The sequence below is a fragment of the Rattus norvegicus genome, chromosome 9, assembly GCF_036323735.1.
Source record: "Rattus norvegicus strain BN/NHsdMcwi chromosome 9, GRCr8, whole genome shotgun sequence".
Taxonomy (NCBI): Eukaryota; Metazoa; Chordata; class Mammalia; order Rodentia; family Muridae; genus Rattus; species Rattus norvegicus.
Window position 1 is genome coordinate 94,236,120 of NC_086027.1, and position 25,654 is coordinate 94,261,773.

Genomic DNA, 25,654 nt, shown 5'->3' on the forward strand with positions numbered 1-25,654 from the left:
CAAAAAGCAAAACAAACCGTAATTGGGAAGCACAGCTGAGCAGGCAGCAGTCTGGAGTCCCAGGAGCACAGATGATAAATGCATCTGCCCTGAAGCCAGCTTCTCCAGGGGCTTCAACCTTTGATGCCTCTTCTCATTCCTGCGCTGAATGAATGTCTCTGCTGAAGACTGACTTTCATTTGACTTTGTGCTTGAAGAACCCTGGCTTTTCCCTGCATGTGCAGATGGTGTCTGTGGACCCTACCATCACTGGAAGGTGACAGGAAGAAATGAACAAAGATACTTTGGTGGTCTTGTGCCTCTGCAACCTTACACCTGCCACCATTGGGAGGCACTCCCACTTTCCCTTAGCAAGAGATTAGAGAAAGACGGGTCGGAGTTGGTTTTGATTCTCTCTCTCAGCCTGTGGGTCCAGGAAGATCAAGCTTAGATTTAGTGGCAAATGCCTTTCCAAGCTCAGCCATCTCCCCGCCATCTCCAGATAAACTTGTACTCGCCAGCACACAGATTGCTCGTTTTTAAGCAGGGGCAGGGCCTGGAGAGATGACTTAGCAGCTAAGAGCACCGGCTGCTTTTCCAGAGGCCCTGGGTTGAAGTCCCAGCAGCCACATGGCGGCTCACAGGCTGTCTGTAACTCCAGTTCCAGGGCACCTGACACCCACTTCTGACCCCCACAGGCACCAGACACACAAGCAAACCCACAGGCAAAGCGCCCACACACAAAACGCTAAGGTAAGTTAGGTGGTAGGCAAACGTACGGGTATGTTATCTAGAAATGTCCTTTTTAGATAGGAGAGAGAATAGTACTAAGCATGTTATTAAAGGGGCACACCGAGAAGGTGGGGACTCGTGGCAGATCAGCACACTCAGTGGGGTACCCAGGTAGCTCTCGGGCCTATTCTCCCAGCAGGCCTGGCCTCTGCAAAGTGCTCAGCCTCTACCCTATAAGGCCATGTAAGGGCTGAGCAGGCAGAGAAAACAAATAGCCTCCCCTGTCTAGCCGAGCTGACAGCTTCCTGAAGCAGTGTGGGTGAGTAGAGGGCTGGGATTGAGATAGCCCCTTCCAGAGATTGGGCTGGGGTTGAGATATCCCCTTCCAGACACCAGACTCCACTGTACTCCATATTGAGACACTACCAGCTGGAGGCAGACTCTGGGTTTGCTCTGGGACAAGGCAGATTTTCAAATGCCAGTAAGGAAAATTGTTCACAGTGACTGTGACTGCCTCCAGACGGGTATATAACATTCCTATGGATAGATGGGTCTAGAAACTGTGAGTCCAGACATTAGAACACCGGGGACCCTTAGGATCAGAATGAGGGTTAGAGAGGGTCCTTATCTTGGCTTTTTTTCTCCACACCTGGGTTTGACAAGGGCTGGTGTCAATGGTGAAAGGCCTATGCCAGAGACACAACTAACTACTGGAAGGTCTGGACAGCTTAACTAGGCTTTCTGGCTCCGCTGGATGCTGATGCTACAGAGGCCAGGCTATATCAAGTACTACTCTCAGGGCCCTTGGATGAGCCATGGGTGTGTTAGTGCCCTCAACTCTAGGACTCATCTACCCATAGGAATGTATGCACCCATCTGGAGGTAAGTGACAGAATCACTGTGAACGATGATTTTCCCTACTGGCATTTGATATCACTTCCTTAACCTACTGAGCTTCAGCCTTTCTGGTTCTTCGGTGAAAAGGCTGGAAAGAAACTGGCCACTTCCTCCTTTCGCTGTTGTTCTTGGAGCTCAAAATGTTTATTTCCTAGCCTTTTCATAGTTCACTCAGGGAGGAACCATCATGACTGGGCAGAAGGGAAATGGAGGCACAGGACAGGGTGGTGACTCATCCGGGTCATCCTGAGTCACATGCTGCTCTGGGTAGAAACCTGGATCCAGGCTGTGTCAAAACATGGTCCCAGCAATCAGCTGAGCCATATTCTTTGTCCCCTAGTGCCCCATCCACCCACCAGGAGGGTATAGACCTGAGCCAGGCCCCGTAGCTACCAGAAAGAAGAAAGAAAGAAAGAGAGAGAGAGAGAGAGAGAGAGAGAGAGAGAGAGAGAGAGAGAGAGAGAGAGAGAGAGAAAGAAAGAAAGAAAGAAAGAAAGAAAGAAAGAAAAAGAAAGAGCGAGCGAGCATCTGTTGGTCTCTGCTGGACTGCCCCGGGACCATCTCCCTTGATCTAGGGAGCAGGCTGTCCACGTCCAGTTCTGCTTTTAAGTAAAGCAACCAATGAGAGCATCTTTGTAGAAACTGGGACCTTATCCACCCAGAGCACGGGGGTTTTAGGAAGTCCAGGACAAGATCTTCAGCCACCATGGAGGTCCTGAAAGGTCCTGGTGGATTCTTTTGTTCCCTGGCACTACACAAAGAGGTCTGTTTCTCAGTCTCAGTTCAGCGGGAGAAACAGACGAAAGGACAGTAGGCCCATTCTCGCCCTTCCCGAGTGGATTCTGCCCATGGCTATTTAAGTCTGTCTGAGTGTTCTATGTCTACCCAAAGACACCGGGCTCTCTCAAGCCTGTCTGTCTGTCCTTCTATGAGCTGAGGCTGGGAAGGAAGGTGACCTCAGGCTGGAGAGGCCCTGTCAAGGAATGGTAGATGAGCTTGGCGGCAGGGTGGAGACGCCCGAATCTTCGAAGCTGGCAGAGGTCGGGATGGGAGGAAAACATAGCCTCGGCTGCCAGATTGATTTTCTGGGAACGCCTCCGCCTCCAGACCGCTAGGCTAGCGAGCCGTGCCCGGGTTCCTGGAAATGAACGCGGGGGAGGGGAAGGTGGGGTAAGATAGTCTGGCTGCTTCCCAAGACCTCAGCAAGAGCCCCGCTGGCCCCGTCCTTCCAGGCCCAAGGTCGCGGTAGCGACACCCCAAATGTCAGGTCACAAAGCAAATCTCCCGTCTCTAGGTGGGCGCGATCTTGGTGGGTGGCAGCAGAGGCGCCAGGCTGGGAGTGTTTTATCCCGAAGAGCAGCGGATGCTCCTAGCACCACCTGCCGGTCGGTCGGCAGCCCCACCGGGTATCTCTGCCAAGACCACACAGCCCCAGCCCAGGATCCCTCCTGACCCCAGCGACAGAGGGTTTGCCAGCCACTTCTAAGTTCTCTCCAAGGCTAGCTACATTGCTCACCAGGTCCACAGTTTTGTATTCTGGATTCAGGGACCCGTCTACATCATAGGCATAGTCTTGGGGTCCAGAAGATGTTTACATTTTACCTCTGACCACTGGGTCAGGCCGGTTCCTGAGACAACCAGTATATCTAGGGAAGTGAAATGTGCCTCTCTTGTCCTGTTTATCGTTAGACTAACTAACCATTTCCTCATTAACTCAGTTGTCACGTTTCAGGTGGTTTCAGATCATCTGTGAGTCGCAACCATCATAATATAAAAGTAGGTATGGGGCAAGTAAGACTGGCGTTTAAGTTAAGACTACAAGAATGTGTGCCTGGCTTACAGGAATCCCTCAGAAGCATCCCTTCCAAGAGAGACAGAGGGTACAGAAACTGAATGTAGCTTCCACTAAACACTACTTACTGGGTTTGTAGTTGTTGTCGGGGAGGTGGTGGTGGTGGTGGTAGTGATGGTGGTAGTTATGGTGGTGGTGTTGGAAGAGGAGGAGGGGGAGGGGGAGGGGGAGGAGAAGGAGGAAGAGGAAGAGGAAGAGGAGGATTGGTTTTGCTTTTTCCTTCTTTTGGTTTTTCAAAGCAAAGTTTCTCTGTGTAGTCCTGTGCTGTCCCAGAACTCACTAGAGCTGACCTCAAACTCAGAGATCCACCTGCCTCTGCCTCCTCAGTGCTGGGATTAAAGGTGTGTGCCACCACTATGACCTGAAATTTGCTTGTTTTCAAGGTGTGCTGGCTGCTAGGAAATCACCTTAATGTGGACCCTTTAGCATCCACCCCTCCATCCAGTGTGGCTCCTTCTGGGTTCCAAACACACAGCCTGCAATGCCCCACCCTCACACACACCCCAAGATTTTTTTATTCTTTTTCTTTCATTCTTTCCCTTTCTTCCCCCCCCATTAGTTTAAAAAAAGTCTTCAACTTGCTTACAAATGAGTAATAAGTCACTGAATTGGTCTGTGACTATCAAGCCATATTTGTCTTTCCACGGATCTCTTTCAAGCCCTGAGGCTTTGCGCTACCCTCATCCAAGTCACTGCAGTATTAGTGTTGTGATGTGTTTCAACCCCAAAGATACAGCTTTATAGCCCAGGGGGCTCCCCCTCCCCACCCACCACCACCCCTCCCCACTGTCCTTATGTGCAGACGCACTGTCTCCATCTGCTTCTAAGACAGCTCTCTTAGGGTAACTATACTCCTGGCTGGAGCTTCCCTTCACCTTCATCTTTTCAGCTGTGAGGAAAAATGAAGTAGCCCTTGGAACAGTGGCTCTCAACCTTCCTAAAGCTGCTACCCTTTCATACTGTTCCTCATGTGGTGACCTCCACCATAAAATTAGTTTCCATATGATAGTCTGTATATGCTCAGCTCGGAGAGTGACAGGATTAGGAGGTGTGGCCTTGTTGGAGTAGGTGTGTCACTGTGGGCGTGGGCTTAAGACCCTCACCCTAGCTGCCTGGAAGTCAGTATTCTCCTAGCAGCCTTCAGATGAAGATGTAGAACTCTCAGCTCCTCCAGCACCATGCCTCCCTGGATGCTGCCATGCTCCCACCTTGATGATAATGGACTGACCCTCTGAACCTGTAAGCCAGACCCAATTAAATGTTGTCCTTATAGCAGTTGCCTTGGTCATGGTGTCTGCTCACAGCAGTAAAACCCTAACTAAGACACTCGGTAAGTGTAATCTTGCTACTTTCATGAATAGTAACGTAAGTATCTGTCCTTTCCAATGGTGACCCTCATTTGATCCACAGAGTCATGTTAGGAAATCACTGCCTCGGAAGCTAGTAGGATCCAAGTGGGTCTGAATCCCTGACAAACACTCAAGTTGTTTTGTTGGGCAGGTGGGAAAGGTTATTTTGTGTGTTGGGGAGGTAGCCCAGGCTGGCCTCAAACTCATGCTCCTTCTGCCTCAGAGTACCTGGAGTTATAGTCACAGGTGCACATGCCCCTCACATGTGCGCATGCCCAACTGTGTCATGAGTTTTCTTTTGCACTGTGACTTGGATCTCAGCTTCCTGGAAGGATCCATTTTAGCCTGAGCGGAGTCTTACTGTAACTCATCTCTAGATTTACACCCGGGATTTCAGGGGGTTCTTCTCCACCCACGAATTGGATTCAGGCCCAGAGCTTGCCCAGAAATGTTCTTTTGGTCTGGCCTTGTGGGCCTACAGGAACTCACAGACAACCCAAACCACAGCTAGTTAAGTTTATTGTATTTAATCTAGGTGGCTTTAACTCTCCATCCAATGCAAAGGAATGACAGTTACCAGTCCTCTCTCTGCTTGTGGTCTTGGCTCATTGCCCTCTAACAGAGCCAGGGAATTGCTTGCTACAGCTGCAGGGACACATTGATGGGGCCCAGGAGATGACTCAGTGGATAAGGACATCTGTCTCCAAGTCTAATCATTTGAGTTCAACCCTGGAGACCCACATGGTGGAAAGAGCAGACTCCCCCAAACACCAGGCCTACTCATACACACATACAAAGTAGGTAACTGAGGCGTAATATAAGTTTGAAAAAGGTGAGTTCTAGGGCTGGAGAGATGACTCAGAGGTTAAGATTACTATCTGCTATTGCAAAGGACATGGGTTGATTCCCAGCACCCACATGGCAGCTTCTAACTGTCCCTAACTCCAGTCCCGGGGGATCGCAGTGGGCCTCTTCTGACCTCCAAGGACACCAGGCATGCATGTAGCACCCAAACATGCCAACAAAATACTCATATCCATAAAATAATAAACACAAGAATCTTAAGAAAAAGAGAGAATGTGTTTTTGAGAGAGACAGAGACAGAGACAGAGACAGAGACAGAGAGAGAGCGCACACTGGTCTCTTCCAGGAGCTCAGAGTTCAATTCCCAGCCCCCTCATTAGTGGTTCACATCTGCCTATGATTCAAGCTCCAGGGATCAGGTGCCCTTTTTCTGGCCTTTACACACATATGGCATACACAGACACAGGCACATAACTAAAACTAAATCTCTTTAAAAAGAGAAGAAGCTATTCTTGAATTATGGAGCACGCCACAGAGAACCATCTCCCAACCCCCACTGCCTCCCCACATGCCCCACTAGAGTGCTCAGGGTTGGGGCCACAGAAGGCAGAAGACTGATGGCTCTCCAGCCCCTGCTTGCAGAGCATGGCTGGAGCCTTTGACGTCCAGCATGTAGCTGAAGATGTGGGCTGAAGTGTTCTGCATATTCTAAGGAATTAGTCGAAGGTCGAGTTTTTCCCATTCGCAATGTCTTGATAATTCTAGAACCTGAGAAATGGGTTTAAAGGGATTCATTCATTAGTCATTTCTCCTGCATGTATTTGAAGGTTTTTTTTGTTTTTTGTTTTTTGTTTTTTGTTTTTTGTTTTTTGTTTTTTTTTTTTTTTTCGGAGCTGGGGACCGAACCCAGGGCCTTGTGCTTGCTAGGCAAGCGTTCTACCACTGAGATAAATCCCCAACCCCCGTATTTGAAGTTTTTATAATTAATGTTTTGAGAACTTTTCTTGGGCCCACAGTTAGGGTTTGTCCTGCTCTGAGAAAGCTAGAAAAGTCAGGCAAAAACCTGTAAAGCAAATGAGTGCTTTGGCAAGTTCTAAGAGCCCAGAGGTTGGGCCATTTGGCTCAGTGAACTGCACTGAACCCAATGGGACAGTGGGGACAGAGACACTCTGGTACTGAGCAGAAGTTGCAAATCTGAGTGGTTAGGGGGCTGGAGAAATGGCTCAAGGGTTATGAGCACTTCCTGCTTTGTGAGAGGACCTAGGTTCTGTTCCTAGCACCCACATATGGCAACTTATAGTCACCTGCTATAACCCCCATTCAGGGGACCCGACACCCTCTTCTAGCCTCTTCTGGCTCCTATATGTACGTGGTGCACATAAACTCACACAGATCAACACACATTCATAAAATAGATAGGACCAGCAAAGTGGCTCTGCAGACAAAGATGCTGGCTACCCAGTCTTCCTAGCCTGACTGCCTGAGTTTCATCCCTGCAGTCCACATGTGGAAGGAAAGAACCTACACTTGCAAGTTATTCTCTCTCTCTCTGTGTATCTCTCTGTCTCTCTCTGTCTCTGTCTCTCTCTTTCTCTCTCTGTGTGTCTGTCTCTATCTCTCTCTCACACACACTTAAATGTAGTAAATTTAAATAATAATTAGTAAATAATCTTTCAGTCTCTTATTAAACATCACAGGGGGTCAGGGGAGCTGGAGAGATGGCTCAGAGGTTAAGAGCACTGACTGCTTTCCCAGAGGTCCTAAGTTCAAGTCCCTGCAACCACATGGTGGCTCACAACCATCTGGAATAGGATCTGATGCCCTCTTCTGGTGTGTCTGAAGGCAGCTACCGTGTACTCATATATAATTCATAAATAAATCTTAAAAAGAAATCAGAGGAAGTCCTAAGAGGTAGCATAACTGAGGAAGTTTGACAGTTTAAACACATGGTAATTGTACCAGGCGGAATGGACTTGAGCCAGGATTGATCACTTAGCTCCTTTTGAGTCACTGTGACCAAATCACTTTAGGGAGGTTTCAGAGAACCAGTATGGCAAGGGAGGCAGGGAGGTATCCATGCAGCAGAAGCTTTTAGTGGTGAGTGATCACATCACTTTGGGCGGGGAAACACGGAGGAGTCCCAGACCGGAAACAGGAGCAGGTGAGACCTTCAGAGGTCCAGCACCAATGACCTACCTCTACCAACCAGACTATATCTCCTAACGTTTTCAAAAGCCCATCCAAAATTATGCCACCCATGAGGGAACCAGCATCCGAAACAGGGGTCTGCACTTGTGGTGTGTGTGTGTGTGTGTGTTTGGGCAGGGGGTGGTGGTGGTGGGGGATGGGGGAGGTTCAAACTCAAACCGTAACACCCATATTCACAAACTGTGTGGTTCTGCAGAAATTGAGCTGCTGCCAAGAAGCCTCTTCTGGACAAACAGAGACTGGGTAGACCACTCGAGGATTAACAGTGCTCGCTGCTGTCCCAGAAGACCTGGGTTTGCCTCTCACTACTGCGCGTAACTCCGCGTATCTAGGGAATCAACCAACCTCTTCCGGGCTCTATGACACCTGAACGCATAGGATAGATAGATAGATAGATAGATAGATAGATAGATAGATAGATAGATAGATAGATTCACAGACATGCCTGAAAGTAGGAACAAAAATAAATCTTAAGATTAAAAATTGAATCCTCCATTGCGGAAGCCACCTTGAATTTGTTCTCACAGCACTGTAAGTAATAAAATAGATTTCGGTCTCAGACACATGCCCTCCCCCCTTCCTTACACAGAGCTCCTAATCCTTTGGACTTTCCTAGGTGATAGGCGTGTCTATGCCCCAGTGAGGTAGCCCTCTGCAGGCTCCTGGCTAGAGACTGGCCACCAGAAAGAGAAAGGCATAGTTAGAGGCTGGGAGCCTTTCACAATTGATAGTAAGGCGCCTCCATAAAGAGTCCGACTTCCCAGGAAGGTGGTGGAGTCTCACACCTTAAATCCCAGTATTTGGGAAGCAAAGGCAGGCGAATCTTTGAGTTTCAGGCCAGCCTGATCTACAGAGTTCCGGGCCAGCCAGGACTACACAGAGAAACCCTGTCCAGAAAAACTCAGAAAAAAAAAATCCAAATTCCTACTTCTAGCTACTGAACGATGCAGGGGTTCTCAAGGGGCACCCATCTTTCCCTTGCCCATGTTCCTATATATAACTTCCGATTTATCTATATCCTTATCAGTGTTCTTTATAATGAACCTGTAAGCATGTTTCCCTGAATTTAGTGAACCATCCTAGCAGATTCATAGAGCCCAAGAAGTGAGTCCAGAGAACCTCGATTTACAGTCATTTGACGACGCACAGGAGATGGCCTATTACGTGCGGTCGATCAGTATGTGAACTGTGGAGCCCTTGCCCTGTGAATCTGACTGCAGCTCCAGGTTGCTACTCTCAGACCTGAATTAGCGCACACCCAGCTCGTGTCTGCCCGAGATTACTTGATAGACAGGGGGAGACCTCCACACGTCTCCTGTCGGAAGTGAAGTGATGGGTTACATGTATGCAAAACAAAACTAGTCCCCTTCGCCATTTGAAAGACATATGCAGAAATTATGCTTTTACTAGTTAGACGTCTTTGGCTGCAATAGAAACCCAGCTTGAACCAGTTTATGGAGAAAGCAATAGTGATCGGAGGTTGTTGGAGATGGTGTGGCTCACAAAATGGATGGAGGAGCTTCCAGAATGAGAGCAGTCCTAGGACCCCGGAAGTTGTCTTCCTCACAACTTCTCCAAGGCAGACTCTCAAATCCTGCCTTAGTGGGAGGAAGCCTGTGAACACAAATAAAAAAAAAAGCTCCCTTTAATTAATTGTTTGCTTTAATTAATGTGGCCATGATGTTTGGGGTCTACGGTCTCCCCCATCTTTGGCTTAACAGGTTTCTGGAGTAGAAACTGCCCTAGAGCTCTGTGATGGTTTGAGTATGTTTGGCCCAAGGAGCACCATGATTAGAAGGTGTGGCCCTGTTGGAGTAGGTGTGTCACTGTGGGTGTGGGCTTTAAGACCCTCATCCTAGCTGCCTAGAAGTCAGTATTCTGCTAGCAGCCTTCAGATGAAGATGTAGAACTCTTAGCCCTCCTGCACCATGCCTGCCTGCATGCTGCTATGTTCCTGCCTTGATAATGGACTGAACCTATGAACCTGTAAGCCAGCCCCAATTAAATGTTCTCCTTATCAGAGTTGCCTTTGTTATGGTGTCTGTTCACAGCAGTAAACCCTAAGACAAACTCATTGGCCAGCCAGTCTGACCAAACTGATAAATTCCAGGTTCACGGGGTTGGGGATTTAGCTCAGTGGTAGAGCGCTTGCCTAGGAAGCGCAAGGCCCTGGGTTCGGTCCCCAGCTCCGAAAAAAAGAAAAAGGAAAAAAAAAATTCCAGGTTCACTGAGAGACCTTGTCTCATACAAATAAAATGAAAAACGAAGAAGGGATTTTTATGTTCTCCTTTGGCCTCCACATTCACCTGAAAGCACATTGTACACACATGTACATAGACCACACACACACACACACACACACACACACACACACACACACACACAGACTTTATCACTTCTAGATGCGTTTGCCTGACTGCTGGGATCATGCTCTCTGTGTCAAGCACGGCTCTCCGGGTTGGCAACTATGGATTCAGTGTAATCTGACAGCAACCATGTTGAGTTATAGCTGTCATGATTACCCTTGAGTAATCCTGGTTGGTTTCCCACAAATAGTTTCTCAGCATACCATAAATAGTCAAATCCACGAAGTGGTATGTAGGACTGGACGACTGGACCCCGTTGCCAGGAATATGCCTGGCTCTTTGATACTGGCTTGAGATACACCAGGTACATTCCAGCTTGGATGAGGTCACTGTTGTCCTGACTGCTGTATGAAGCCCCATCGGTTGACCCAAACTGTAGAGTTCTGCCTGGGCTTGCTGCAAGTCCTATTTCTTTCAGTAAATCTCCAGAAAGCTAAACTCTAACAGCTGGATCGGTCTGCCGAATTCTCCTGTCACAGGGTACCTTGGGCCAGCTTTCAAACTCTGGGACTGGTTGTTTCAGATCAATAACACACCCTACTCATCCCCACCCCTGACCACAGAGATGAGCAGATTCTGTGCTCATCTGAACTAAATTTACACCATCCCTTTGGCCACAGTAACTGGTTCAGAAGGAGCATGTGACCTGTTTGAACAAGGCCAGAGTCGGTAACCATTCTTCCTAGGGATTTTCTATTGAAGTGTGATCATGCCATTGTAAAATGGCATCCAGGGAAGTCTACAGTCATGTTCTTCAGCGTGTGGAAAAGCTTGAGAAAATTAAACCATCACCCAGACAGGACTCTGAAGAACCAGCCTGCCTCCATCTTGGGTTTAAAAGCCATCTTATAGGTTCATTCCTGTTAATGATTAAACCTCTGTTTCTCAAGCCCTGGGTTATGCCCGACCTGTAACCTTAACTACAAATGATTCTGTTCTGCATGTGGCAGGAATGGAGATCACAACTTTGTTTTAAAAAGTTGTTCATAGATATCTTGTAACCCTACCTTTGTTTCAAAAGTTATATGACCACCCATGAGTACCTTGTTATGACTAGCTGTTGCTATGACTACCTTGCTATGCCCACCTTTGCAGCCATGTCTTTGAGGAGGTCATCAGGACTAACTTGTTCTGCTTATGTTCTGTTCCTGTGACCCCCCCCCTCCTATTTTACCCACCAAACCCTTCTCTGGAAAACCCTACCTCTGGGCTTGTCTTCCTCAATGAGTTTGTCTTAGAGTTTTACTGCTGTGAACAGACACCATGACAAAGGCAACTCTGATAAGGAGAACATTTATTGGGGCTGGCTTACAGGTTCAGAGGTTCAGTCCATTATCATCAAGGTGGGAGCATGGCAGCATCCGGGCAGGCATGGTGCTGGAGGAGCTGAGAGTTCTACATCTTCACCTGAAGGCTGCTAGCAGAATACTGGCTTCTAGGCAGCTAGGATGAGGGTCTTTTTTTTTTTTTTAAAGATTTATTTATTTTATTTGTATGAGTACATCACTGTAGCTGTCTTCAGACACACCAGAAGAGGACACTGGATCCCATTACAGATGGTTGTGAGCCACCATGTGGTTGCTGGGAATTGAACTCAGAACCTCTGGAAGAAGCGGTCAGTGCTCTTAACCTCTGAGCCATCTCCCCAGCCCCTAGGATGAGGGTCTTAAAGCCCACACCCACAGTTATATGACCACCCATGAGTACCTTGTTATGACTAGCTGTTGCTATGACTACCTTGCTATACCCACCCGTTGCCAGGAATCACCCACAGTTGTCACCCACAGTGACACACCTACTCCAACAAGGCCACACCTTCTAATCATGGTGCTCCTTGGGCCAAGCATACTCAAACCATCACAGAGCTCTAGGGCAGTTTCTACTCCGCCCCCCCCATCCCACCCCACCCCCAGTGACTCTAGTACTGAGGACAGAGGGACACTGGCCTGGCTTCTACGTGTGTGTGGAGAGTGGAACTCAGAGCTTCCCTCTAATACAGCAGCCAGTTTGCCAACTGAGCCATCTTTCTACTCCCTGATCTTTCTGCTCCCTGAAGGTGTTTTTGTTGGCCAGAGCTCAGAGGCACAAATGCTTGGATTAGACTTGCTCTCCCTTGGGCTGGAGAGATGGCTCAGTGGTTAAGAGCACCGACTGCTCTTCCAGAGGTCCTGAGTTCAAGTCCCAGCAACCACATGGTGGCTCACAACCATCTGTATTGCGTTCTGATGCCCTCTTCTGGTGTCTGAGGACAGCTGCAGTGCACTCACATCAATAAAATAAACAAATCTTTAGACTTGCTCTCCCCAGCTCTGTGAGTTCTGAGGACCTCCCCCCTTTTAGACATTTTTAAATTAGTAGTAAACATTTATTTGTTGCCAGGCCATGGTAGTACACACCTTTAATCCAGCACTTGGAAGGTGGAGGCAGGCGGATTTCTGAGTTCCAGGCCAGCCTCGTCAAGAGAGAGTTTCAGGACAGCCAGTACTATACAGAGAAACCCTATCTCAACAAACTGTTCACTTTCGTTTATCTTTGTGTGTTCTTGTCTGTTGTGTGTGCAGTGCTTGTGGTGTCCAGAAAAGGGCATCAGATCCCCAGAAACTGGAGTTACAGATGGTTGCAAGGCATCAAGTGGTTATGAGGATGGGATCTGGGTCCTCCAGAAACTTTTGTTAACTGAGTCATCTCCCTATCACTAAATGTTATTATTATTTTTTCACTAGTATGTTTCTTTGACTTGCATGTGTGTATGTTTTATACCTGGTGCATGCAGTATGCTTGGAGGCCAGAAGAGGGCATTAGATACTCTGAAACTGTAAGTGGTTATAAGCTGCTATGTAGGTGTGGGGAATTGAACCCTTGTCCATCTCTTTAGCCCTAGAGGGCTCTACATCATGTCGTCCATTTTGCCAAAGACAAACCAGGACAGGTAAGATGTTTGGTTTGTTGTTCTTTGTTTGTTTTTTTGAAGATTTATTTATTATATATAAGCACACTGTAGCTGTCTTTAGACACACCAGAAGAGGGCATCAGATCTCATTACAGATGGTTGTGAGTCACCATGTGGTTGCTGGGATTTGAACTCAGGACCTCTGGAAGAGCAGTCAGTGACCTTAACCACTGAGCCATCTTTCCAGCCCTTGTTTCCCCCCAAGTGGTTGCAATAGGGAGAGTCGTGGCTCCATCTAAGACTTGCATGGGGGCGCAGGGGGATGGGATGGTTTATGGTTGGGATGGTTTAACCCTCAGTAGAAGACCCAGAAATATTTATTCCTGACTGGTTTGGGGGAGTGAGTACAGTTTCTAAATTTCACTAATCAACTGGGAGACACAGAATAGGAAGCTGAATGTTGTTTGGTGTTGCCATGGGAAAACAGGAGGATCAGAGGCTAGCTGGGATTTGGGCTGCATGATATGTAGGAGGAAGAGTGGACACTTTTGTCTGCGTCCTCCTCAGAACACAGAGGATGCGGTACTTTGGAAAACAAGAGGGGGAAGGTATTAATTGGGGCTGTTTTGCAGGTGCACAGAATTCTGGTGAAACACAACAGTGTTGGCCTATAAAACACAGAGCCCATTATCCATCCTGTAGACACAAGAATCAATCAGAGAACCTATGTGACTCACTTAGTATGATGCTGGGCACAAATATGGCATATTTAGCAAATAAAAATGTGTTCCCATACATGTACAATAGAATATTGCAATACTGCTGACAAAGTTATCCGAAATTCAAAGAAAGTTGGACGTTCTATATTTCATCTGGTAACCCTTGGCACACAATTATACTAACAATAAATATTAACTGAGAATACATCTAGGGGAAGTTACATTTAAGCCATAGTACCTGGGCAGAACTTAGGACATAGTACTCTTTTTCTAAATGTAGCCTTAGTTAAAAGACATCCTAATCACAAAAGCATTGACAGGGCAGAGAGCTCAGGAGATGGGGCCCCCGCCCATCCTAGAGCTTCTTTAAAGGCGAGGCATCTCCCTTCTCTAAGTCCTTGGAGGCTCCCACTTTTTAAGGTCTGGAAAGTAGTAATATAGACTTCTACCACAAAGCCTCAGCACTCCGAAGGGAGGGGAAGGGTTTTTTCTTGCCTTAAGCACTGACTTTGGACCAGAGAAGGAAGAGTAGAGTATTAGTTCGGAATACACTCAGGGCAGTAGACTGGGCAGCACTTTGAGTCATATTTAATGCAATAGGCCCCGGGGATCAAACTCCCGCAGTCCGGCTTGGAGGAAAGCGCTCTAAGCCATCTCGCTGGCCTCCCAATTTGTTTTGTTTTACAAATCTAAATTCACACGGGAAAGACACAAGTGCCTCTAATAATCCATGGAAGATTGTCGTAGGTGGAAGTGTGGTGCTCGGATTTAAACAGGCAGATCTGAGTTTTTTTGTTCGTCTGCAGTCTAGGTTAAAGACTACGGCCCACTACAGGACTTGGTACAGCCTCACTTCCGGCGCTGACCACGTACGGTACCGCTCACTCTCCCTCCCAGGATGCTTCGCGTCGTCTTTGCCCTGCAAGATTGGCCGGGTCGCCTCACGTGACTTCGGATAGGTAGCGGTTGCCGAGGTGACAGCAGGCGAGCTGGCGGTCTGGAGGAGTGAGAGCACAGCCCCGCAGCAGGTAAGCGCGGACCTCCTTGCGGCTGGACCCTTGGCGCAGGCCTGGGATCATCGCCTGGAGAGCTTGCCTTGTCCGTCTGGGTTCCTCCCTGGCCAGGGTCGGAGGCGGCCGCCTGAGCATCCCATTGCTTCCCCCAGGAGCCCCTGACTCCGCTGCGGTGAGGCGGACTTGGAGTGGCCTCGGGCCTTCTCGCTGAGCATTGGCAGCACGATCTCGTGGCCTGGGGGTATTTAGGTTCCTTTCTCTCTATAGTTTTCATTAGTAGTCTTCTTTCCCAGCGCCCAGGGAACGCTCAGACATCACTGAATCTAAGTGGAAGCATGATACTTGCAGGACAAACTCATCAGCCAACTGTAGGTCTGAATCTCCCGCAGACGGAGAGATGGCATCGTCACCGCATGCCAAAACACTATGAACAGTTTGCTTCTTTCTCCACAAAGTAGATCCTTAGCCCAGAGGTTGTTTGGACTAAGTTAACTTAGCTAAGGAGACAGGACATCCATCCAACACAGAGGGTTCAAGGGCTGCCTCGAACTCACAAGAGATATACACGGGCTGACCGAACCTGATGACTTGAAAACCCAGAATCCACACATTGGAAGGAGAGAACCAACACCTGCACATTCTCCTGCAATAGCAGCATAGATTTAATTCTAGCTCTGGAGAGGTTGTGGGTTTGCCTATGAGGTGGAGGAACTGTGCTAATTAGAATTTCGATTGCTGAGATGAAACAGTATGACCAAAAACAGCATAGGGGAGAAAGGGTTTATTTTGCTTAGGATTCCACATCTCTATTCATCAAAGGAAGTGAGGCAGGGCAGGATCCCAGATGCATGAGCTGCCGTGGATGCAGAGGCCATGGAGGAGTGCTGTTTACTGACTTGCTCCCTATGTCTTGACCAGCCTGCTTTAAAATATAATTAATTAATTTACTTATTTTTTTCCAAGACAGGGTTTCCCTGACTATCCTGGAACTCACTCTGTAGACCAGGCGGGCCTGAAACTTCGAGATCTGCCTGCCTCTACCTCACTAATACTGAGATTAAAGGTGTATATTTACACTATACCAGGGTGTCAGCAAGGAGGTTTTCTTTCTTTTTAAAAGAGATTTTTTTTTTTTTTTTACTTTATGTGTATGGGTATTTTGCCTGTATGCCCACATGAGCACGCGTGCACACACACACACACACACACACACACACACACACATTCACACACACACACACACACACACACACACACACACACCAAGTGCATACCTGAAGCCATGGTTTCCCACAAACTGGTATTAATAAACGGTTGTGAGCTGTCATGTGCTGGGAATTAAACCTAGGTTCTCTAGGGGAGCAGCCAGTGCTCCCAACCTCTGAGCCATTTCTCCAATCCCAGACAGCCTTTTTAACAGAAGTTTCCTTACCGTTCTACTTACCTTCAACATCATGACTTGCTCACTTTCCTTATTTTGTTGGGGTGGTGGTGGTGTTGAGACAGGGTTTCTCTCTGTAACCATGGTTGTCTTGGAACTCAGTCTGTAGACCAGGCTGGCTTTGAACTCAGAGCTCCACCTGCTTCTGCCTCCCAAGTGCTGGGACTAAAGGGGTGCTCCACTGTTGCCCAGCTCCACTTTCCCTTATTTTCAGCATTTTTTTCCTCCACCCTCCTTATAGGTGCACTCAGTGCTTGGAAGCTGCTTGTTGCTGTGTGGTGCCCCAAAGTGTCACTTGAAGCCTCCCTCCCATTCAGACTTCTGACTTCTGGGTCACTTTTGCAGCAGTTGACACTGCAGTCAGCTCACTGTGTGACACCCCCACCCTCGCCTCCCCTGACTCCAGCCTAGCTTAGTGTCCCTGTCCCCTCACTATCACGTTTCTTCCTTCTAGGCAGACCTCACCTAGGAGCAGCACAGGCAGCTGCAAGTGCCTGGGGAAAGCAACAGCACTGTAGACTGGTGCCATCCTATATACATCCATATAGCTTTGGAGAACTCAGAATTCCGGGTACCATGCCTCTTAGTCAGTGTTGTTCCCACCTTCCCTTTTCTTCAGATCATTACTCTATTTCTAATGAGATGGTGACCTCGGCCTTTGTTTTCATTCTCTTCCTTGAATCTCTTTCCATCCAGCTCCAGACCTGTTCAGACCAGGATGTCTAATAGGCATCTTGGGTCATAGCGCCACACAGAATGCTTGCCTTGAGTTAGGAAGGGAATTCTGATGCAAGTGCATCAGTGAGAGGACATTGAAGTCAACCAGTGGGGAGTGCTTCTGGGAATCAGCAGCACAGACGGCTCGGGAGTGATGGGCCAGATGGCGTGTTTTCCCAAGTCTCTCTGGGTGGGTACCATTGAGCAGAGACCAAACAGGATGTAGATGTTTGCAGAAAGAGCATCAAAACAGAACTATGGACATGCAGGTCCTTGAGAGCAGGTATATTGTGGGCATCAGTGAGTTTCTGTGTGTGCTGGAACTGTGTGATGCCCAGTGTGGTTCAAGACAGCAGATAAGTGGAGAGCTACAAATGGAAGCTTGAAGAGATGGGCCTAAGGAGTCTGTCTTCATCTGTGGCTTCCTAGAAACACCTCCATGTGCTGGGATCACAGGTGTGTGCATCACACCCCTCCCTCCAGTTGGCAGCACACCCAGTTTGTGAGGTGCTAGAGGGCTTTGTGCATATTAGTCAAGCACTCTCCACAGCTCAGCGCTTGTGTTTCCTACTGTTGCTGTGAGGGATCACTGTGAACTTGGTGCTTGAAGTAGGGCAGGTTTAGTGTCCTGAAGCTCTGCAGATCAGAAGCCTGAAGTGAGCGTTTCTGGTGGATAGCCACGTAAAGTATGTGACTAGACATCTACTAAGGGGACTCAGATGAGTGTGCTAGATTCAGGCCTTGGCAGCCTGTTCCTTTCATAACAAACTCCAGGCCAGTGCCTTGCCTCCCAGTTCCTGCCTTACCTCTTTTGACTGTCCACTATCAAAGCCCAAAGTGACCAGTCCCTCTTTCTGTGTCTTGTCATTCTGACGCTGGTCTTTCTGCCTCTTCTTCCTCAGTGACTCTCTTGGCCTAGTAATCCAGGCTTATCTCTGTGAACAGCTGATCAGTTATCTTAACCACCAGCACCTTTAAATCCCCTTAGTCATGTGACCTCCCATTGCCCCATAGTCACAGGTTCTGAGGTTCACTATGTGCCCGTCTTTGGGACCTTGTATCCTGCCCACCGCCACCCACTTGTGATTTCTCAGTGGTTTAAATTAACCTTTTTTTTTTTTTTTGTCTTGTAGAGATTTCTGCTGTGAGAATTACCAGTAACAGTTCACTATGGGGGATGTCCTGGCTCACGAGTCTGAATTACTTGGACTAGTGAAAGAGGTAGTTATATGAAGCACAAGTCACAGAAAGGCATTTTTAAAGATTATTTGTGTGTTTGTGTCTGACTGACTGACTGTTCGCATTGTTCGTGAGCCCACAGAGGCCATAGTGGGACACTGGGTTCCTGGAGCTAAAGTTGCAGGCATTTGTGAGTTGCCTTTGTGGGTCCTGGGATTAGAACTCAGGTCCCCAAAACGTGTTTAAATGTAGTGGGACCAGAGAGATGGCTCAGGGGTTAAGCTCACTGGCCGCTCTTCCAGAGGACCCAGGTTTGGTTCTCAGCACCCACGTGGGAACTTAACAGCCATCGGTAATTCTAGTCTCAGGGAACCCAACACCCTTTTCTGGCTTCTGTGGATACTGGGCATGGATGTGGCACAATACATATATGTAGGCAAAATACTCATACACGTAAAAATAAAAAGTGAATAAAACTTTAGAGAGAAATAGCAAGCAAGATTAGCTTGATGGTTAAAAACACTGACTGCTCTTCCAGAGGACCCAGGTTTGGGCCCCAGTACCCATGGTGGCTATCAGCCATCTATAATTCCAGTATAATGTCTTCTTCTGCCTTTGTGGATGCTGTGTGCATGCAGTGTTCAGATACACATGCAGACAAGCTGCCTATGCACATAAAATAAATACATCTTTAAAATGTAGCAGGCTAAGGGGTTGGGGATTTAGCTCAGTGGTAGAGCGCTTGCCTAACAAGCGCAAGGCCCTGGGTTCGGTCCCCAGCTCCAAAAAAAAGAAAATGAAAAAAAAAAATGTAGCAGGCTTACACATCTATCCCAGCACTTGAGAGGCTTCAGCAGCTCAGTCTAGACTTTATGCAGACATCCAGTTATCAAAACAAATGAGTAAATGTCTATATAAATAAATACTAAGGTGCGACATATTTTTTCTAAATTGCAATTTTTTAAAAATCACTGCATGCAAGTGTATTGTGTTTGATTGGGTCTCATATAGCCCAGGATGGCCTTGAAACTGATAGGTAGCCAAAGATGACCTTGAAATCCCCTTCCTCCTGCCTCTGCCTCTCCAGTGTTGGGATCACAGGCATGTGCCGTAGATCACCGTTAACTCACGGCCATTTAGATTTGCTATACTGAAAGCTTGGGGAGGGCAGGACCCAGGCAGGCCCTCCGAGGTTTAGAGCTGAAAAAGTGGAGGCTGGTCAGTGTGAGTAAACTGTCAGACATGCCTCAAGAGACTCTGGAGGGAAGATGGTGTCTGTCCACTTTGGACAGGCAACTGTTCATGGTGGTGATGGTGAATACATGTCTCTGACTGGAACCACAGACTAGACAGGACCAGGGGACCCAGCCACAGTATAGGACCAGTACAACAGGCTGTAACTGATACCAAGTGAAGAACCGTTTGGAGCATTGTTCTTGAGACTGGGAGCTATGCAGGGGTCTCCCTGCTAACGTTTTCCTTTTTATTTTTTATTAATTATTTATTATGTACATGAGTACACTGTAGCTGTCCTCAGACACACCAGAAGAGGGCATCAGATCTCATTCCAGATGGTTGTGAGCCACCATGTGGTTGCTGGGAATTGAACTCAGGACCTCTGGAAGAGCAGTCAGTGCTCTTAACCTCTGAGCCATCCCTCCAGCCCCAGATATATATCCCAAAAATGGGACTGCTGGATCATAGCCTAGTTCAGATATTTTTGTTGAGTGACTTGTTACTTGACAATTGCATGCATGTATGTAATATATGTTTTTTATTTATTTACTTATTATTATTATTATTATTATTATTATTATTATTATTATTTCTATCTTTAGCTTTCTGAGGAACCCCATTACTTTCCATCCATAGCTGGTTTGGTCTCCATTGTCACCAACAGTATAGAAGCTTCCCTTTCCTCTACTTCTTTTGTCACTGTGAGCACTTGTCTTTCTGAAGACTTATTTTATTTTATGATTTATGTGTTTGTGTGCATCTACGTTCATTCGAGTGCAGGTGCCAGTGGAGGTGCCAGTACAGGTGCCAGCTAGAGTGACAGGAAGTTGTGAGCCTCCTGATTCTGGTGCTGGGAATCAGCCTTGGGTCCTCTGCAAGACTATCACGTGCTGAACCATCCCCAGGTCTTGTCTTTTTGATGACACACATTCTAGTGTGTGGTTTTGAGTGTATTCCTGCTGGTCTTTTGTGTGTCTGCATTAGGGAGTATGTATTCAGGGTATTTGGCCTTTGTTTAAATATAGTATTTGAGTTTTATTTTTTTGTTCCTGAATTATGTTCTCTTTTCCAGTATTTAGATTTTGCTGAATTTGAAGACACCTTGAAGACATTTTCAAAAGAATGCAAAGTAAAAGGAAAGCCACTATGTAAAACTGTCGGTGGGTCACTAAAGAAGGACTCCAACTCACTGATGATCCAGGTAAGGCCTCACCTGGCTTCAGCTGTGAAGACACTTCTGACAGTCAGAAAAGTGCAAGTTCTCTCATGTTAGATAAAAATAGACCCAAAGCTGTCAGAGGAGGCACCAAGAGCCACAATGTATCCTAGTTCACATTAGGATGGTTGCTATCAAAAACAACAGGAAGGGCTAGAGTGATGGCCCAGCAGTCAAGAGCACTGGCCTCCTCTTCCAGAGGACCCAGGTTCAATTCCCAGCCCCCACACAGTGGCTCATAACATCTGTAACTCCAGTTCCAAGAGATCTGAGGCCCCCTTTCAGTTTCTGCAGGTACCAGGCATGCACATGTACATGGGGCACAGACATATGTGTAGGCAAAACCCCTACACATAAAATAAAATAAATCTATGTCCCCTCCAGTAATATAGAGTGTTTCAGTTTTATCGTCTTTGCTAATGTGTATTCTTCTCTGGTGTTTGTGTGTGTTTAATATTTACTCATCTTGGATATCCAGTCAATAGCTATTAGATAATACTGTATATTGTCATGCTACAGTATTTACCACTCTATCATCGTGCCCCACTGTTAGTTCCCAAACAGTAGCTTAGAGCATAAGAGGAGAATGGCAGCACACACCCTATCCCCAGGACTCAGGAGGCTGAAGCAAGAAGATCAGGAAAGCAAGACAAATCCAGGAAAAAAACTGCTCTACAAAGATGGCTCAGTGGGTAGGCACACTTGCTCCCAACCCTCAGGACCTGAGTTTGATTCCATGGTGGGAGAACCAATTCCCAAAGGTTGTCTTTTGACCTTATACATTACACACATTAAGGCATATGTGCCAACACGTCACACATATGCACATACACTTACACACAGTCTCTCTAAATAGATATAATTAAAGTATTTTTTAGAAACTCAAACCACAAAAATGTCTGCAGTAGTGATTAAGCAAAATCTACTGTCGGTTGCCTTAAGCTGCCATTCTTAGGCCCAGCTCCAGCAGCACTGTGCTCTCCATGATCAGTGGTGTGGATACATTCTTATCTCAGTGGCCCTGGCTAACAGAGGATTAGTTTGCAACCAGAGGTACAGTGGATCAGCTTATGTATAGAGGTTATTTTAAAGCAGGGGCTGTGTCCACGTATAGATGCAATGGTAAGGACATAGCAAAGATCTGTTATTTACCAATATAGAATCTAGAATAAACTGCAGATGGACCGTTTGATATGTAGAGTCTGACAAGACATGTTTGAAAAATATGTCATGACTCTAAGCTTAAAATACCAGGTAAGTCAGCACTCACCTCGTCCACAGTCACGGAACTCTCAGCCTCCCCAGAGTGCCTGGCAGGGTTTGCAGGGGAGCTCAGCAGAGGGGAGCATGAGGCTGAGGCTAGCCCAGCAGCACAGCCCTGGGCATAGTCACTTCACCACTGTATTCTTCATTCACAAGAAATCAAGGAGCCTCTGACCAGGTTCCCCTAGACAACGGGGGCCTGTGCGTGGCTGCCTATGCTCTGTTCTGGCAGTGCCCATGCACAGTGGGTAACAGGCCGCTCTCAGCTTTTCCAAGCTGGTTTGGAGGACATAGAAATTCATTATTGGGCTCCCTTTAAAAAGTTGTGGGTTTGTGTTGAATGGATGGTAGCAGCTCCGGGTAAGGCAGCATTCTGACACAGTTGTTCTCCTCTGTGGGAGTCTGTCGTACCCCAAGGAGCCTTCAGCACATACACATGCCCGTGCATCCTCCAGCCTCAGAACTCTGTCTGTTTTGAAGGCCTTAGCATTTCATGTGCTCAGAGAGTTCAGGTTGGGTATTGCAAAGACCGGAAATCTAGGAGTGGTCACAGGGCTGCCTAAGGAGCCTCTGGGAAGGAGGCATCTGGCCTTGGTGGGTGTGAGTTTGGGGTGCTGGGAGGATGAGCATCTTATTTGACTTTTTTTGCTTATTTTGGATTTTCAAGACAGGGTCTTTCTGTGTAGCCCTGGCTACCCTGGAGCTTACTCTGTAGACCAGGCTGGCCTCAAACTCACAGAGATGCACCAGCCTCTGCCCCCCAAGTGCTGTGAGTAAGGCATGCATCACCATGTCTGGCTTCGACCTGAATTCTTATGTCTTCTCTGCAGAAGGATTTGGTGGCGGCGTTTGACAGTGGAGACCAGAAGTTGTTCTTCGATTTGTGGGAGGGACACATTCCCAGCTCCATCAGAGACACCGACTCCCTGGCTCAGAAGCTGGAGTTCTACCTTCACATCCACTTCGCCATCTACCTGCTCAAGTACTCCGGGGGCAGGCCGGTAGGCACGCTGGTTAGGGCCGGGTCAGGCTGAGCTAGCTAGCAGGCCTCACAGATTTCAAGGAAGCATGGGCCTAGGGTGGTGACCATTTCATCGTTACATTTTGTGTCCTGAAAAATGATTTTTGGCTTCATTCTCAAAAGGCTATTTCCTAATTTATATGGAGATTTTGTAATTTTTTTGATCAAAGTTAAATTGTTTTCCTTTTAAATACCTCATGTGTGTGAGTCTCGGAGCCACATCCAAGTAAGTTGGCTTTATCAGGTAACTTGGTGTATCTGAGAGAAGACTTAGACCATACGCTGCAATGCAAGTATTGGGGAAGTAGTGTGCCTGTGTCTAGAAAAGGTCTGTGGGCTCGAGTTTAGCTTCTGCCTTTTCTAGATCGGCCGGAGTGCCGAGCCCATGTGGTGGATGAGCCTTCAACTACAGACAAAACAGCAAAGGACAGAGCTGGCATCAGATCACTCGGTAACACTGCCCTGTGGTGGTGAATTAGTTAAACCATTCTGTCTCTGGCAGGTGGTTCTTCCAGCCACCATCAAAGTCCTCAGGATTCACACATGAAAGACATACACACATGCAAGTTAATTTTGCTATGCCTCGATAAGCTCAATGGCTGGGCACTTTTAAACCTCCCCTCTGGTATACCTGAATTAACACCGTGCAAATCTACATTTTTTTTTTTTTTAAGATTTATTTATTTTATGTGTGTGAGTACACTGTCGCTGTCTTCAGACACACCAGAAGAGGGCATCAGACCCCATTACAGATGGTTGTGAGCCAACATGTGGTTGCTGGGATTTGAACTCAGGACCTCTGAAGGAGCAGTCAGTGCTCTTAACCACTGAGCCACCTCTCCAGCCCCCGCAAATCTACATTTTTATCTTTGTTGCCCTGTTACCTTCTGGGCACCCCCACAACCCAGGGCTACTTTCCATATATACTACATTTTGGCCTACTCACCCTCCTCTCCTTCACGGTGTGATCATTCCTATATGATCCACCCTATGTCCATCTCCTCCTACACCCCTCTCATCCTAAGACCCTCTCGTGCCCCCACCCTGTCCCCGGTCCCCATCCCCACCGTCTCTCCCTCCTTCCTTCCCTCCCTCCTTCTCTCCCAAGCCTGGGAATCTGTCCTGCCCAGCCTTTGGCTGCTGGCATCTTTATTTAACAATCAAAACCAACTGGGGACAGGGTCGCTCAGTGTCTTATGTGCAGACATTCATGTAAACAGTTTGGGGATCAAAATTAACATTTTAATATAAGTGAAGTGGGCCAAACCCACTTGACTGCCCTGAGTTGCTGTGGGAGCTCATTGGGATGTCAGGGGCAGAGTGGAGGGAGCAGCGCTAAGGGATCTGTGAAGTAGCCATTCTTGGAAGGCTGCTCATCTAAGTGTGACCCAGAGGGAGGCTCAGGCTTTCTGTGCTGCTGTTGTTGTTGTTTTGTTTTGTTTTGTTCCACCTTATTTCTGTTTAAAGTTTTTTCTGTTTGATGTAATGTGAAAGTCAGTGTTAACTGTTTTCTAAGCCCCGTGCTCAGGAGAGGACCTCATGGCACAGGCTGGGTGAGATGGGAAAGGGAGGTGGGAGCTGTGGTGGAGAGAAGTGAGAGAAATACCCATGCTAAAGCCTCGGTGTCCTCCCTGGGGCCGGAGAGGCGGGTTCCTCAAACTGGTTGGGCTTGGAACAGTGGTGTAGGCATGGTCAGTCCTTAGCTTCATGAAGGGAAGGAGGGTGCTTCTGTTTCAGGAACCTACAAAAATGTGTCATTCCCCTTTAGAAACATGGGGATGCAGACAAATGTTTGTGTCTGCAAAACAGAAGGGTACATCTCAGAATGAGTCAGTAAACTAGATTATGACAGCCAAGGTGATCGGTTCTGACGCTGAAAATTATGTTTGTGAAGCTTTCGAAGGACGTGAGAAAACGATAATAGTGATATAAAACACCATGTGAATGGCTCATTGGTCCTCTGGCATCCTGTCCAAAGTGACGTCAGACACTGGAGCAGTGCACCTGCCAGGCCAGGTGGAGATGCTAATGACGTGGCTGGGACCTAGGGAGCCTCACAGAGTGGACGGGGTGAGCAGGAGGACTGAGACCAGAGACCCTGAGCACATGTCTTCCTTCTTCTAGGACAGACAGGAGCTAGATGAAAGGATTTCTTATTTCAAAACCTACCTGGAGACAAAAGGGGCCTCCCTGAGCCAGACTACGGAGTTTCTTCCCTTCTATGCCCTCCCCTTCGTGCCCAATCCTATGGTCCACCCCTCATTTAAAGAGCTCTTCCAGGTAAGCAACTGCCTGAGGAACTTGTCAGAACCTCGGCCACATTGTTGTATTGTGGTTTCTAGGTGATGCTTTAAAAAAAAAAATAGGATTTATCCTCATTATTATTTAATTGTAATTTATATAGCTATCATAATGTATATAGTATTGTATTCAATGGTTGGATAGCATTTGACTTACTTTTTCAGTCCTGTACCAGCTGTGGTATGTTCTTGCTCATATATATATAAACCTGTAAGGGACGTAGCAAAACATAGAAGCAGGCTAGTAACGACGTATAATCTGTACAGCCTGAACCACATGCTGACATAATCCTCAGTAAGATGCACACACTTATGCACATATGCACACACCCATGCATACATATCAAATTGGTTTTTCAGACGTCATATAGTAAAATTGACTTCTGGACAGGTAAAGTTCTGTGGATTTTAACATGTGCATAGTCACCACCATTAGGGAACAGAATTTTTGCAATGTCATTCCTGAGAACTG

General features: G+C 47.3%; 1 protein-coding gene across 20 annotated transcripts in view; it reads left to right on the forward strand.

The window, feature by feature from the left end:
- Positions 1-14,372: 14,372 nt before the first annotated feature.
- Positions 14,373-25,654, forward strand: part of Armc9 (armadillo repeat containing 9) — a 126,098-nt gene continuing 114,816 nt past the window's right edge. For 15 of the 20 annotated variants that reach the window (XM_039083408.2, XM_039083409.2, XM_039083412.2 and 12 more), the window contains exons 1-5: positions 14,373-14,824; positions 18,101-18,188; positions 20,455-20,583; positions 22,692-22,862; positions 25,007-25,162. In XM_039083408.2, the coding sequence (XP_038939336.1) occupies positions 18,138-18,188; positions 20,455-20,583; positions 22,692-22,862; positions 25,007-25,162 (507 nt within the window). In that variant the 5' untranslated portion in view covers positions 14,373-14,824; positions 18,101-18,137. The remainder of the gene's footprint in view (positions 14,825-18,100; positions 18,189-20,454; positions 20,584-22,691; positions 22,863-25,006; positions 25,163-25,654) is intronic. The other 5 variants (NM_001398574.1, NM_001109663.2, NM_001398575.1 and 2 more) reach the window with 3 other exon arrangements.